Source organism: Gallus gallus, chromosome 6 (assembly GCF_016699485.2).
Source record: "Gallus gallus isolate bGalGal1 chromosome 6, bGalGal1.mat.broiler.GRCg7b, whole genome shotgun sequence".
Classification (NCBI taxonomy): Eukaryota; Metazoa; Chordata; class Aves; order Galliformes; family Phasianidae; genus Gallus; species Gallus gallus.
The window spans coordinates 29,381,525-29,397,965 of record NC_052537.1 but is presented as its reverse complement, the minus strand read 5'-3'; the positions used below and the strand labels follow the sequence as shown (position 1 = coordinate 29,397,965).

General features: G+C 40.9%; 1 protein-coding gene and 1 long non-coding RNA gene across 2 annotated transcripts in view; one reads left to right on the top strand and one right to left on the bottom strand.

Annotated features, from left to right (window-relative positions):
* Nucleotides 1-5,072, top strand: part of GFRA1 (GDNF family receptor alpha 1) — a 142,336-nt gene extending 137,264 nt beyond the window's left edge. The window contains exon 9 of the mRNA XM_040702278.2: nt 1,245-5,072. Coding sequence (XP_040558212.1) covers nt 1,245-1,256 — 12 coding nt within the window. The 3' untranslated portion in view covers nt 1,257-5,072. The remainder of the gene's footprint in view (nt 1-1,244) is intronic.
* LOC121111138 lies at nt 4,641-12,670 on the bottom strand. The gene is made up of 2 exons (XR_006939610.1): nt 12,631-12,670; nt 4,641-6,610 (listed from the first exon to the last, which is right to left on the bottom strand). It is a non-coding gene; the product is annotated as an uncharacterized LOC121111138 (long non-coding RNA).
* Nucleotides 12,671-16,441: the final 3,771 nt, after the last annotated feature.

Here is a 16,441-nt window from a genome sequence, read left to right as displayed (position 1 = left end):
ACTCAAGCTTTCTTTCCTAAATTAAAAGCATACTGAATTCTTAATTAAAAAAAATAAATTGCTTATTAAACAGGCAAGAGGGAAAGAACGCTAAGAGTCTGACACTTAATGAGGTTTTTTCAGACATCATCATGCAAATACTGGAGGATTTTTAGAAATTGGATGTGGTGTGGATGTCAATTTAGCATGGTGACCTTGTCAATGCAGTCATTTACTACAGTACTGAAGTATGCAGATTGTTTTATTTTTCCCCTTGTAGCCACTAAAATGCCATGTATTGAGTGCTCAGCCAACAAGCTAAGACTGGCTTTTATATAGGCCTTTAACACATTAATTTTACCAATGTAGCAATAATATAGGAACTGTCCAAATACAGGATGTACATACAGATGACCTACTGTTTAAATTATAAATTTAACCAATTCAGTTGTGTTTAAATTAAATCACGGACTACCATAAACATTTACAAGTCATCTTTTTCATTTAATGTCATAGAACAGATGTTGTCATTAGTATTATTAGGAGTGTGTATACACTGCCACGTTAAATAGCTTGACTAGTGTGTTTATGTTTCTCCATAAAATTAGGACTCAGAAAGATTAAATTCACTCTGAACTGAAATATGTGACAAATGTTTTAGCAGTATTTAAATAGGTATTAATTCCACAAGGAAAGAGGCATGGATGATGAGCATTTTAGGAAAAAAAAATACCAATCAAGGCTTTCCTCTGCCCTACAGGGGCACCAGTGGAGATGCAGCCATCCTGCACCTGGTCCTGTGCCGTGATTTGGTTAGGAACAGGGAGCACAGCCCTCATTGCACTGACTGCTTTCTCATTGCCTGGCTGTCTCCAAGGGAATGGGGAGAGAGGTGCTGAGGGCTGTGCAGCAAGCCTCCATCCATCCCATTGCACTGCTTCATTCCCACTGTGTCATTAGGAAGAATTAGGAGGAACGGGAATTCTTAATCATTTCAGAGCATTTTGCAGACTCTGTCTGGAGACCTATTTCCAGCCTATTTTGTTTTAATGAAGTTATATCCTTGTAAGACTCAACCTTTAGAAAATTAGGCTGTTCATAATTTGAGGAGCACTACAGTTTGAGTCAGTAGACTGAAAACATGAGCATAGACATTATTTGCTTGCGATTAGGCTGGAGATGAACAAAACAGAAGGAATTACCTTAAAATCTCAGTCTGATCTTAATTTGCGATTCTTGGCTTAATCTCAATGATATTTCCACAGAGAAACCAGTGAGGGAGAAGAGCAAAACTCAGAACAGCTCCCTGAAGGGACATAAACCATGTGTATGTCAAGTGACAGGAGCACCTCATACTTAGCACTGGGATTCTTTGAAGTAAAAGAGCTGGATTCTGTTAGGACCAGTACTCCATCAGAGCAAGCAGTAAAAGGTGAGAATATCTGCACAGCAATTAGAACTTTCTTTAATAAATTCCAATTGTTCCTCTTCTTCACCAAGGTGGATCTACCTCGTTGAAAAATATGCAATCACTGGCAGGACTTCTGCATTAACACTTCTGAATAAATTCATTTAAGCTAAAGAGGCCCCCAAGGTTGTTTTATACCCATGAGGTTATTCAGATTCTACCTGATGTCCATTACATCAAACAGAAGTGTGTTTGATTCTGATGAACTTGGCAGAGAAATTAATCCAGTGACTTGTTAAATATTTCCCATCTTTAAATATTTGCTTTTTCTTACCAGCTCCATTCTTTCTATGACATTTCAATTATTGGCTATTTCAGCTTCCCCTTTTAACTTCAGAAGGTCGTTTTCTCCATACTCTACAGTAATCCACATTTGCCTTATAGACTTATCTGTGTTTGTTTTTGTTTTGCTTTGTTTTTCAATTACAGCCTCCTCTTCTGAGGAAAAAAGCTGTGGTCAGGAATATGTCTCTGCTGAACCATCAACGCTTTTTCAGGCAGAGCAAATTGCAAATTCCTATTTTATCTGTTTAGCACTAGTTTGGCTGCTACAAGCTAAAACATGATGTTTCTATTCCCCAGATGGAATTTAAAATTTAGTTTGATACTAAGGATTAAAAAGTTCTAAACTTTCACAGTCTTTCAGAAATATTTAAATATTTTTAATGTATTTTCCACTTGGAATTTCTGTCAAATAGAAACAGTGTCACTAAATAAGTAGTATTTTTTTTTTCAAAGGTAAGAAGTTACACTGTAAAATATAGATGTGTCCATTTGAAGGTAAAAATCAGGGAGGGTGACGGATTCCCATTTTTATCTCAGTATCGTCGCCACTTTCATATGCTCTCATTCCATGCTTTCTTCATCTGGGAACGTTTACCCAGGGGTGATTATATGTAACAGATGCATTACATGTGGGCCGGTCAGTAATCAGAAGGTAAATCATGCAGCTCTTACTCAGATGCTCAGCCTCTTGGAATTCATACAAGCTGGAGCAAGAAATGCAAGATGTAGCCCACAGACTTAAATTCAAAAGAGAGCAGAGGCAACCAATTTCTCTGTAGTATTGCTCATCAATATATATTGCGGTACTATAATTCTGTGCCATCTAAACTAATCATTAAAGTTCTCTGAGCACATTTGACCAGGGCAGCTGCAGTTTTGACTCTTTCACCTTTGCCAGGTGCCAATAGCTGAACTTTGCCATGTATACACTTAGAAGTAATTGCTGCCTAAATTGCAGCAGCCAAACCCAATACCACTTCAGAAAGGGTTCCTCTGACCTCATTTTCCCCTGCTTTTAGCGATTCTAACACGCTTCAATTCTTTTGCACTACTTTTTAATGTCTCAAAAGGAGAATTTCCTGTAAGTTGTTCATGTAAGGGCAAATATCTTCAAATTCCTCTTGTCGAAATACCACAATAATTGACCTCTTTGCTTACGGCCTTCCATCCTGCCCAGAACCTTCAGCCCTTATGAAACCGAGCAGCATTTTGGGGGATTCACCTTCCAGTAAATAAAGCCAGGCTTCTTTTCAGGCTTCCTCAAGCCACTCATCATAAGAATTGATGGTATGGTGTAGTGGAAATGCTAAATCATGGCTTGAAGCAGTGATTGAGCACCTGGTGGAAGGCAGGGCCAACCCAGTGGAGCTCAGGTGTTTGCAGTTCACCTGAGTGAGAGGAAGGGGTGGAGCCAGGATCCACCCCTTCCCAGACCTCATTTAAGGGTTGACACCGAAGGCGAGAGCATCTTGCCTACAGGAGACTTTCAGAGGTAAGCTGTTTTTCTTTTTTTGTTTCTTTCTGCATATACAGCTGCTGCACTTGAGCTTATCCTCACTCGCTGCAGCCTGGGACTCTGCTACCCCGCTGTTTTTGCTGTGTTTTCCATCACCTTATAGTGTTACATGTGGGTATACGATTAGTAATGTTAGGTGGTGTTATGATGCTCCCCATATCAGCTGGTTCATCCCCAGCAATTCTCCTGTACTGGTACCGTTGATGCAGAGTTCCTCATGGGCCCTTCTGCTGGGCATTGCTTTGGTAATAGGAGAGGAGATCTCCTGTGGTAAAGTGCAAAAATGTTACCACTTTTATTGTTTCATACTTGTATGAAATACATCCAGTGTCTCTTTCTGAACTCATTCATTCAGCCTGCTTGGATGTGCCAGTGAGCTGAAAACAGTTGGCTGGTGCCACCCAGCTCTCAGTAACCTAAGTCCATCTCAGGTCAGTAGTTATCTCCATCTGTTTCTCTCTGTTTTGTGGCCAGTGGCGTAGAAGCAGTACCAGATAGGCACTACCATGCTACAGAATTCTCTGGCTGGAGATACAGAAGCAGAAGTGGTGGCACTAGTTCCCTACAGCACAAAGCAAGAAAATATGCTGGAACTGTGGCCTCATTTTCAAAATAAACTGAAAATATCAATGTCCTTACCTGCTTTGCATTGAGACGAACACATTAACCCTTAATTTAAACTGGAGAAGGCTGTAGTAACTCTTAGAGGTGGAACAAAGCCCTTCAGTGGATTGCATGTGGCACTTGGGAGCGCATAACCCAGGCTGAGCTGAGGTTGTAAAGAAAATAAAGTAGGAGGAACAACTGAAGTAAAGATATGGTCTTGAATTTTACATTGCCTTCTCTCTGGGAAGGTCACAGCAGAATTGAGGCATAAAACCAACCTCTTATCGCTTTCCAGTACCCCTCTACTGTTTCTCTTTAAGAAAAAATAAATCCTGAAGGCAGGCAGTGGAAGAAATCACTTCAAAGCACTGCAACGCATGGGAAACATAACTGGTGGCAATTATTAATCTATCTCCATCTTCTCCCCTCCCCCAGAGTTATTGCTACTGAGTTTGATTAACAGGGTTTGTACGATGTTTTGTGTGGCATCACTTAGTGCAGAAATGATTAGCTGTGATTAATACTGTTCATGCCGGGAAGGTGTATGTTTCTTTCACTTGAGGCTGATGTCTAAGTTTGCATTTTTTGTTGTGTAAAGTGCATATCATAGACAAGAGCTGCAGTGAAGAGGAAATAGCAAGGGAAGGTTCAGACAGGTCAAGTAATTTTAGTTACGACACAATGATAAGGGGATTAATTGTGAGTAGGCAGAAAGGATGCAGATAAGGGAAACCGGTAGCGTTTAGACCCAGGACAACTGGCATTCACTGTGAACATCCAATATTAGTATTTTCCTACCTTTTTTTTTTTTTCATTTTTTTCCCTTCTTTTTCCAAATTTATCTGTCTAGAACACGCTTCCATTTTCTGGAGGAAATTCTTACGCAAATGGTTACCTTCTTGTGTAAGTTCTATGTTGTCTTATGGATTTCTGTACATCTCAATGCAGGTTATTATGATGTGTCAGGTCTTCAGTCATAATGGCTGGTAATTTGTTGTAAGAAACCTTAAACCACTGTTCACTTGTTCCTGTTGACTTAGACGTTGCTCTAAGGCCATTGCTTTTTGGACCGTTCACACTTTGGAAATCAAGTCATGATGTTTGGCATTTTCTGTTAGCATAATCCTCCTGCATTATTATTGTACATATCCAGAAAACAATCCCTCTCAATAAACGTTATTCTCTTTTTTATTAAAAAGCATGTTTTTGTGACAAATATTTCCTGGTTGTTTGTTCTGTTTTGAATTATACAAAAGAAAGGAAGCTTAACTGACAAGAAAGAAAGGAAAGAAAAGAAAAGAAAATACGCTTATTAAAGGTTGATCTCCTTGTTCCCTGTTGTTTTACAGTCCACTATGATCTAAGAAAACGAGAAATAAAGCTTTTCCCTTTAAATATCTGTGCACTTGCCTGCTCCCTAGTCTTTTTGTGCTAGTGAATGTTGCCTGCAAAATCACAATGAGCAGGGAATGTCAGATGGAAATGATAGGGAAATGGGCACAGGAGAGGCCAGCTGGTCCTATTCACGTATGCTCATGCTCTGACATGCACACGCTACTCCACACCCACCCCTGCCTTCAGTCCCATGGGCCAGAAGCAGAGGGCTGGCTGCTCTTGGCACACATGGGAGCAGAGCGATGCAAGGGCTTTGAAGACAAAAGGGTTTGGGAGGGGGAAGGGACGGTGGGCAAACAGGCTTTCATGGAGCTTTTACTGGTATTTAGAACTGAGAATAGCATCTGACCATTTACTCATGTTCAGACAAAATGGGAAGGAGGAGAACAGGGAGGGAGGGACAGACGTGAGGTCTCCCTTTGAGATGCTCTGATTAAGCAGCAGCCTCTCCAGGGATAGATGAGCCCAAGTGGCATTCAATGCCATGAGGCAGCTGGCTATGCGCAACCAGATGGGTTCCTTTGTGTACATGGTTTTGGTTGCTTGATTTATTTTTATTGTGGCTGCTACTGGTCACACACAGCCTCCCTTTGACACCTTCACTGAGAGCTTAGTGATGTGGGCATCAGGGCCACTTTTATTGGGCAAATACCAATTGGGTAACTGAGTGCCATGGGACTGCCTGGAAGGTGCACAGACAGAAGGTGCTGTTCCACTCTGCCCTTCTTTCACATGTATATTATGCTGTCAATAAAGAAAGATGCATCATAGCATCAGGTTGTTGTCATGACAGTGGGAACCAGGACATTGGCACTCCTTGCCCACTGGCCTGGATGTGAGGTATCCAACAAGCCCATCACGACCAGCAACATGGCTCAGTTTTGGTAGGAATGTTTGTAAGGTGGCAGTGCCTAGAGCTGTCAAGGTAAGTAGTATTATCTTCTTTTAGTGACATTTATTGAATCATTTCAGTCAAACGGTCTGAGTAACGGTAATTCTTAATTACTCCTGTAAGAATATGAATAAAGAAAGCTGGTATCTTCAAAGCAAGCATGTGTTGGACATGGGGGAGGGGAAACTGGCCAGTGTGCCTCTTCCTCGAGATGCAGTTCCAGTGTGTCATTAAGCCAGTAGAGAGTCTCAGCTGTCAAGGACATGGATTTTAAGAGGTGGTCTCAGCCACTTGTCCATGAGCCATCACTGCTCTCTAAGCACACTCCTGCTGCTCTCCAAAGCGCTCTGCCCAAGCAATCAGCCAGCCCCGACACTTGTGCAGATTCTGTTGGCAACAAAACCCGTCTGTATTATTGCCTTTTTCATGCTGGATTCTGTTTTACATTCAGAAACAGGAGTATCATTTCCTGAAACAATTATTCGGTAACAAAAACACTGTTATTCTTGTAATACGCATATCTTTTTTCTGAGCTTGAATATAAATTGCAACCCTTAATTCTCCACTGCCATGTTTTTTTTTAACTATATTAATTACAGAAAACTGCACAGCAACAGCCAGGAACATGCCAAAGTAGAGCTGGGAAACGTTACTCCAATGTAATTCTGCAGAAGGTTTTAGTTTTGTTTGTTTTGCTTACTTGGTTAGTCGGACAATGCTAGAAAATATCTTGTTCTGAAGTGGGAACGTAATTCACAGTCTTTATTAAAAGAAAACCTACAACATGCACCAACAAAAAAGGAAAATCAAACCACAACACCCCCTCTAAAAAAACAAACCCTCAAACAACATTGTGTAGCTTTACAAAATAAAGAGTGGTAGTCAATTGCTTTGGAAGGACCTGGCATTCTAACTTCTGAATTGCTATCTTATATACTTTCAAAATAAAAAGAACAATAACCCACCAACACTATCAGTGAGGTTAGCTACACAGATGACATTTTTCTCTGGGCCTGCAAGTATGCCACATCCCTTTTCAAAAGGAGGCAATCATTTCAGAGAGAGGCAGCTGGGTACGTCACATAGAGACACAGATACAAACATAAAAACCAAAATGAAAGAACAAATTTACATTACCAAATAACTGCTGGCTTCATTCTGAACTGGCCAGTCTTAAGGCCTCATTAATGCAACATTAACCTGGCTGACCAGCCCTGTTTGCCTGTTTGTCAGAGGGCAGAATCCAGTGGCTATAAACGCAGCTCAGCCTGTGTTTGCCTCCAAAACAATACTTGTCAATAGTGCAGCGCTGAGCTCTGTGCTGATCAATGGCTGTGTGTAGCTCCCTACCCGAGGGCTTTATTATTAATACAAGTGTAGGTAGGCTAAATATTGAGTGACATTATTAGAACAGGATTGTCCTTCCCGAGGTGACTTTGATTTATGTTAACTGAACTTGGAGCCCGCTAACACTTAGCCAGACATCTGCTTGTACCTGTAAGAAACTTTATTGCTTGCTCTGCCCATCAAGGGAATTGTACCTTCAGTAACCAAAGCAAGATTATTAAAAATGACTTTTAGCATGCTGGCAACTTGAGTTAGTTAGCATTTAGAAACCATCTACCTTTCTGAGCAAAAGACTCAGTTATCTTGCTTCAACTTCTGCAAGTGAACAGGATTAGACCAGTTTGAGAGGCTCCAAAACCTTTGATCCTTTTAAAGTTAGTAGACAGGGCTGAAGAATAAGAGCTGGCATCTCACTGTGACTCTCATTTAAATAGATGCCCCATTTCACCTAAAGAATGAAACACATGTAAACAAGGACTTGTTGCTGAAGCAGGAAGCTTTCCCACTCAAAGCCTGGCACACAGATTGCCTCACACATTGTGGCTTCTCGCACACTGATGTCTATACAGACATCACACAGCCACATGGACCTGACCAGAGGTTGCTCACAAAGGCTCCTAGTGGAACTCCTGCAGTTCCTCAAATATCACCATATATATCTTAGATAGATAGATATATCATTTACTAATTCTGATAATTAGTGAGACAGTCTTGTGCTTACTTGAAACGTAGCAGTAAGATTATTAGAAATGCCACTTGGTATAGAATATTTTTCTGCTGAGGAACATAAAATTTGTGTAGTCAGAGGGGTTCTCTGGTGGATTACAGACCATCGACACTTGAAAATAAACTTTCAACACCCAGTGACATTAATTTCACTTGACTTCATGTCTTAAGGTCAAAAACATTAATCAGCACTTCTATCATTAGCTCAGTTTCCTTTTCTATTAAGCGATTATGATCACTTACTATTAATGAGTCGTGAAGTTTTAATAAACTTTTGCTAGTGTGAAATTGCTAAACAGTAATTATGGCATAGCCTGTATGGATGGTTTGTTCCACAATGTACATTTTGCTTAATGTTAGTTAAAAACATGCTCAAAGAAACAACAGAAAATAATGAACTAGATACTGCAGAATGACATATTCACCACATTGATAGCCAGTGAGACGACAAAGCAGATCATTCTTTGTGTCATTGCTGGAATTATTGCATTTTCTGATCTTGTGCGTTTCGTACTGCTTTATATGAAATAGCACTACCAAGGTTGCTTACTAAACAGGATGAAAGAAATCACCACATCATTTAAGAGCTCTTGTTTTAACTTGTGTTATATGTCCACCATTCTGGCATTGAAAGAATGAGGTTAAAAAGCAAAAGGCAGACCCTTTCAGCTAGCACAGCAGAGAAATAATACAGCAAATCCCATTGCCAAAAAATAATGTCTGAATACTAGCTTGTCTTTCCCATAGCTTGCTGTTGTTCACAGGCACATCTGAACAACCAGTGCCAGATGCTCATTTGGAGCTTGGCTGAGGATTTTATTGGTTAGTTGACTTTTTTTAAGCACTTGTCAACCAGGAGCTGGACTAACAGTGGCTGACTGACTGGAAGGCAGCTCTGAATGCTGAATATATCAGGAGGGTATACTAAAGAAAACAAATGAGGTTGCAGTGATAACAGTTTTTCAGCTAACAGCCCCCATTCCCAGTTTCCTGGTTTACTGTCGTAAGGGACAAATTTGTTGAGAAAGGTACATCTGACAAAACCACTACTGATGTACTCCCTTTTGTACCCATGCCAAGTTTCCCAGACCACCCAAATGGAGGCATAAAGTCAACAGAGCCACAGTGTCTTCACTGCACACTACTTCAGTGGATTTCCTCCCATCTCACAGTAGTCCTTAAAAAAATCCTTCCCAGAGTTGCTACATTGGTATCAACACGTCAGCACTGTCCCTTTTCAACGATCCCGTTGAAGTGGTGCTGAAAAACTGGAGACGGTTCTGATAACTGCCATGAGCATTATTCGAAGACTTTGTGAAAAGCATGATTAATAGGCAGTCTCATCCCAAAGCTATTACGTACTATCTTGGACACTGGTTGTAAGCACCTAACAAGGAACAGAAGTTGACAAATAAAGAGAAAGTTCTCCATCCAATAGACAAAGCTTTAGCAAGGCTGGATAAATAGGTATTAAATATAGATTCATTCGGAATAGATAAGTGGCACCTTTTTAGCTGAGAAGGTAAGTAAACATAGGAACAAGTACAAAAATAAATAGCTTTGTACTGCATTCTACACCACTGAACAGTTTCTAAATCCAGAGAAGGTTTCCCCCTTCCCCCCCGCCCCTCCCTAGAAAAGCTGTGTTCAAAGGGAAATTCAGGAACATCCTACAGCTTGCAGAGTGCCAGAGGAGAGCCTCTTGGTCTCTAGTGGGTAAATCCATTTATCGAAGGTAGCGTTTGGAGTTGCCAGTCTGAAACATCAGCACAGTTTTTGTCCTGACTTCGAAGATTCTTTGTATTCTCAAATGCAAGAACAAGACATTGTTCTCCTCATTACTTCAGCCACGGAGTAGTCACATGTGCATGAGAACGTGTGGGAAGATTAGCATTGTGTGGCTGCTTGACTTCTTCACTGAAGACAGATAATATCAGCATGGTACCAACTAATGTTCTGTCATACCACCCTAGAACTGATGATTCACAGCTGTATTTCAATTCAAATCTGGAGTTAATCTATCAGGAAGTGAACAATACTATATAGTCTTTGCTTTCTGTTACAAAAAATGGCAAACGCCCTAGCTCAGTAGAAAAGAATGTCTTGTGCAGCATAGAGTTGACGGGATGTAAAAATAAACTAACCAGCCTCTGTCTTCAACAGAGGTTGTGGCACTGTGAATAACAGTTCAGCCCAAAGCACGCTGTTGCACAACACTACTGGGACAAGGTCATAACTTTATGGGTAGCTGAGTGACCATCCATCTATACAGACGTTAAGTACCACGTCCTTGGAGAGTTATAAAGCAATACTGTTCCATACTGGAGGAGCTGTATCACACTCCAGCAGCAATGGGGATCCCAGCCTGTGTGACTTGTACTAATCTCAGGAAGGTTATTAAAACATTAATTCACATCTCTTGTCTTCATCTTCCTGGCTTGATTCTCACAATGTTCATTACTAGATAATATGCCATTATATCATCTAAGTTTTATAACTCTCTGAGGATACTTTGGGTCAAAAATGAGCCTGAGATTCCAGGGCACAAGAGAAATATAATTTTCATTTGAAGAAACAACAAAGCGTAGGAGAATTATGACCAACAGACGACATCATACCCAACTACCTACTGAAAGCAATTTCACTTTAATTGCACCTGAAATTGACAATTCCTTAATATGTAGAAAGGACAATAATTGCTTTGTGGGGATTTGCAAGGAGCAACTGAACTGTGCCTTGGACACATGCACTGCGTAGGATTACCTGGGAAGCCCAGCCACACATAAAAGAACAGCCAGTTAACTTAAAACGTCTGGCAATTCCTACAATCGAGTTTGTTGTATAAAGATTAAGCACTCTTAAGTATGAGGGGGTGATTGGCTCATTAGCACCTCTCCCTCAGTCATTAAGGACACCAACACTTCTTTGTAAGTGTGTCTGATGCATCAGTGGGTGGCCAAAGTGGGCGCAGCAACACCTGGGGTTGGGGCCAGCCTCGCCGTGAGGTTTTCAGCACTGTCAGTAGTTGAGTTTCCCCAGAGATTACCCCCTAGTATCGAGGGACTGCTGAAAAACACGGGTTCAGTTCAGTTCTCAGCATTGGCAGTGGATGAGCAGTGGTTCAAAACACTAAAATTGGGCTTGGAAACAAAGTTTTAATGATGAGGGAGGTCTAGATGTACATGCCTTTTAAAGTAGTGGCACGAACAGCTCTCTGAGGCTACGACCAGATGACAGGATTGCTTTTCACCAGTATGTAAAAGAAGATCATAAATATGATAATCCTTTAATGGGAAATAGTCACCAGCCATATGGTCACACGTAGCTAGGGGTTAGATCACTTGACCAAGCAAGTGATGCTAAAGCAAAGTCAGAGCTCATTTAGAAACTCATTCCTCACATTTGACAGGGGTTTATGTTGCCAGCTCCATTGTCTCCTCTCTGTAAGCCAGTTTCTGCCTACACTTTTTGAGAGTTTGTACTCCACTACAAGACATTAGAGTATCTCTAAAATAACTGCATATATGCTGTAAATTCACATTTAAAAACAGATTTCTAGTTGATAATATTCCCTAAATTTGCTTGGAGAAAAAGCTGTATACTTCAATCCCCTTCAGTTTTGAAACACTTTCACTCCATTAGAGCCACATAAATACAAAGCAGAAAACAGTAACAGGCTACAAATCAATACATTTGCACAGCCAGGCCTACAAAAATATGATTTGATTGCTAACTTGAAAAACTGAGAACAGCCCAAAGTTTCCAGAGCAAAATGCCAGCGATGGAATAACTTTCATCCGTGCTCAGGAAACACCGACCCTCTCACTAGGCGGTAGGAAGGTGTTCTTCTGTTACAGAAATAGAACAGTTAGAAGTCTGCTCTGGCGTGCAGTGGGCATGGCTCAGTGTTGTTGTGGTTAGTAAGCTGATGAAGCGTGCTCTTTGAGTGGAATGAGGCATTCAGCTCAAATATTCACCAGTGATTCCTCTTGAAGGAACCACTGGGCCAAGCAGAAGCTTTATAAATAAGACACAATAAAGTCATAATCTTCAGCTTGGATAAAATTGGTATCAAGCATGCAGACATAAGTATACACATTACAGTCACTCACAAACAGTATGGCTGGAAAGGAATCTCAGAGAGCCTATAGGAAGTGACAAACCAGAAAGAATGACAGCCTCTATTCATTTCCCCTTGCACATATTCCTTACAAGTTTCAGCTTTACAGATGCTTTTGCTATAAACAACAGAGAATGCTTCAAAAAAATCCTGCTTCAAACACCTGTGTAACTCTATAATGCAACAGAAAGTACAGCAATAATAACGGAGTGGCACAATCCCAGGCTACAGCAAATGAGAACAAGTCCAAATACAGCAGTCATATATACAAAAACAAAGGAAGAAAAACTACTTACCTTTGAAAGACCTCCAGTAGGTAGGAATCTCCTGAGAGATATCCTTACCTCACCCCTGCCAACCCTTAAATGAGGTCTGGGAAGGGGTGGATCCTGGCACCACCCCTTCTGGTCACTCAGCTGCATTACATGCACCTGAGCTCCCCTGGGTTGGCCCTGCCTTCCCACCAGGTGCTCAATCACTGGTTCCAGCTGTGACTCAGCATTTCTGCTACAACCTGGAAAAAAAAGCCAAGCAAAGTGTTTTGTTCTATTTGAAATTATACGCAATAAAGTCCATTGGACTGAAGTCCCAAGTAGCAATTTAAAGGTCAAGCCATTTTATATCATATTCCCTTCTTACTTAGAGTTATCATTTCCTGCTCCTGCCACAAATTAACATTTTAATGCATCAGACATTAGTAACTGGCACAAGTATAGGAAGAAAAGGGGCAAAGGCAAAATAGGCACGAGAAGAACGTTGCTTTTTTGGGCAAGCAAATACAGCCTGCTCTGGTATGTGTAGCTCAACCCATGTTTGTCCCTCCTGTAGGATAACAGAATTCTGCTGGAATTTTGCTGTCAGTACATAAAACTTATGGGTCACCTTATAACCTTCTGGGACACCACTATCTTTTTTTTTTTTCAATGAGGAAGGATAAAACAACAAAACGACACTTCTTTCTTCCTGTTTCCACAATCAGATGAAGCATAAACAGAATTTTCCTGTAATACTCTTCCAGCATCCAACAGGTCTCACTTTAAAGCAGTTCTTGAGCTATCCGTTGCTTACTTCCAGCTGGTAGCCCTCAGTGAATTCCTTAATTAAAGGTTTCAAAATTCACAGAAACGGCTTAGAACTTCCATTGAAATTGGGAAGAACATGTATACCACTGTTAATCAGAGGTGTAGCAAGCAGAGCTATAGCAAGATTATGACCAGTGTCTTTCTGCATTCTCCTGGGAGCAAGAATTTGGATGCATTTGAAGACTACTGACGACTTCATTCTCAATTTGTTTCATTTCCTTTTGCATGACTACACAGAAGAAATGGACTGCCTGTAGTGAATTGTGTCTCTGAAAGATTCCCTGAGTGGCTACATCCTACAGAAGATGCAGTTAAAGCATATTCTAAAATGATAGTCTGGACAAAGAGCATAGCTATTGTTGGTGTATACTGTAACCACTTTAGGAAAATTATCTGGTAGCATATAACTCATGTTACATGACAGCATTTTGCAAAAGAAAAGATAAAAGATTAACTCACTAAAAACCATTACCAGGGACTCTTGTTTGAATCTCAGAGGGGTTTGCAGGCATTCTGGGGTATGACCCAGTGAATGGTAGTGAATAGGCACTACTCCTTCCAAGCTTTTTACACTGCAGACTAGACTACTCCTACTCTTTAAGTACAGTAGATGAAACCTGACTCTCTCTATCTTAATAATCGTTTGAAGATCTCTGTGAACTCACATGTCTTTTGTCAATACCACGTCTGATGCCATTACAGCTTTAAGACTTCCCACTGTGTTTATCAGTGCAGCTCAGCTCTGTGTAGAGCAGAAATACGCTGGCTAGATGGAGACTGTGCTGGGTGCTCTGCAACTTACATGTATGGTACCCTAAACCAGTCCTACCTCATGCAAATACTGCACTTTCTTGTACAAATATTCTCTTAGTGACTCCCAGAGGCTTGAGATACACTAACACTTTGCCTCAGTGTCTGTCACCTTTTCTTCACAAAGGAATTGCCTTAGTTCAAATGACCCCCACTGTAAGCAAGGGAGGGTACAATCTTTCCTAGTAGAGCTCATCTTGATTTCAGTGAAGCAGAGGTGTGGCAGCGTGCCCACACTACCACATCATTCACTGAAAACAACACATTACATTTCTGAGAAATTCTCAATATAGTGGGAGGCTGTCCTTTTGTTCATAGGTCATGAATTCACTGTCCCACTCCTCTGCAATACAGAGGGTTGTTAGAACAATTTCCCTTCTGTTCATTTAATGAAACCACTCATCAGGAATATTTAATTAAAAATCCATCCTTTGAACTCTTAATTCAGGAAAAGAAAAGAATTCCAAGTAGTTTAGCTCTCTCAGGAAATGAGATAAAAGGAGTACAGGCGCGTTATGGAAATGCATTGATAGAGGACTTGTGGGACAAATGATGTCATCAACCCGAAGAGAGGAGAAGAATCAGGGAGAAAATTCCAAAGTGAAGATGATTTTGGCTCAGTTTTGAGCCACCTTAGAATCATAGAATCATGGAATCATAGAATCATGAAGGTTGGAAAAGACCACTAAGGTCATCAAGTCCAACCATCCACCCAACACCAATATTGCTCACTGAACCATGTCCTTCAGTACCACATCTTCACATTTCTTGGACACCCCCCGGTGCCACTCCCTGGGCAGCCTCTGCCAATGCCCAATGGCCCTCTTCAGCCTTTGCCTTCTCCCAGGCATTCTAAGGCTGCAGCTTCCACACATGAGAATGCAGCTGGGAGTTACGCACATCATTTGTCAGAAAGCTCACCAATTCTTCCCCACAAGACATGGATATAATAATCATTTTCAAATAGAATCTGGAAGTGATGCTATTCAAGATAGTCAAATCAGGCCTAAAAGCCTGGGCTTAATGATATGACAACTGACAGAAAATTCTTCCTGCAATCACTAATGGAAGTAAATAGACAAATGATCATAGAAGTATATAATTTGTAAGAGATGAAATGCTTTCTTAAACTTTGCAACTAAGAAACAGAAAAATAGTGTAAACAGAAGCAGAAACAGAAGGTTGCTAATGGGCTTATCTCTATGGCTTCTGTGGGGAAGATTAAATTTAGCAATATTCTCCCTGTGAGATTGCTTCCTCCCTCTGGCATTAATTTTCATAGTACCTATCCCCAGGTATGACTTTTTTTTTCTGATTAAAAAAGTGCTTGCTGACATTGGCCAATCTGATGATCAATAGTTGCAGCCTCATTGGCTCTCTGTTGTTACTCTCTGGTCATACGTGGAAGCTGAGACTGTCATGCAGCCTTTCACTCCGAGTCAAATCAGCCCCAAATCGCAACCAATTTACCCAAGAACACAGAACAAACAGATCCAAAAAGATGTGATCATCTATCAAAACATCTACCATCCAGAAATGATGAAAGTAGGATCCTACCCAGCATAAGCTTCTGCGCAAGCATGCAGACTGAAGTCGGTTTGGTTAACTTGGGCTTAACAAGCTTCAACAACGTTTTGGTAAGATCACTGTTAAAACTGCTGGTTATACACCTTACAAGATGGAAACTGAGCCATAATTTCCATCTGCTATTAAAAAAAATAAAACAAAAAAAGAGTAAAAGGAAAAAAAAAAACCAACATTAAAGTTAGCTGATATAATAATCTGTCCCGTTTGACTCCATTGTTTATGACTTCTCAGAGACTGTGTGGAACCACTCTCCAGTTTTTGCAACGTGTCACATGTGTCCATATGTCTTGTGTTTCCCAGCTCCTTGATGGCACGAGATGAGCAGTTGAATTTGATAGCACATCTATACTCCCAAGGAGTTCCATGCTGTTGATTGCCTTAGGAACTTGTCATACGCTCTGTTTTGTAGGAAGGCACGGCCGCTCATCACATGCAGCTAAAAGGACGACACCAGGCTGCATACACTGAGATCCAGGTCAGTGCCCCACTGGTCCCTGCTCGCCCTGCACCTCCCTCCTGACCCCTGCATCTGATGTGCCCCCTTGGGCCCCTATGGTTGTTTGCGGAGCTGAACCGTAACATGGATTCTTGAAAGGCACAGCCTGAAAATAGCTGTTAATAATAAACA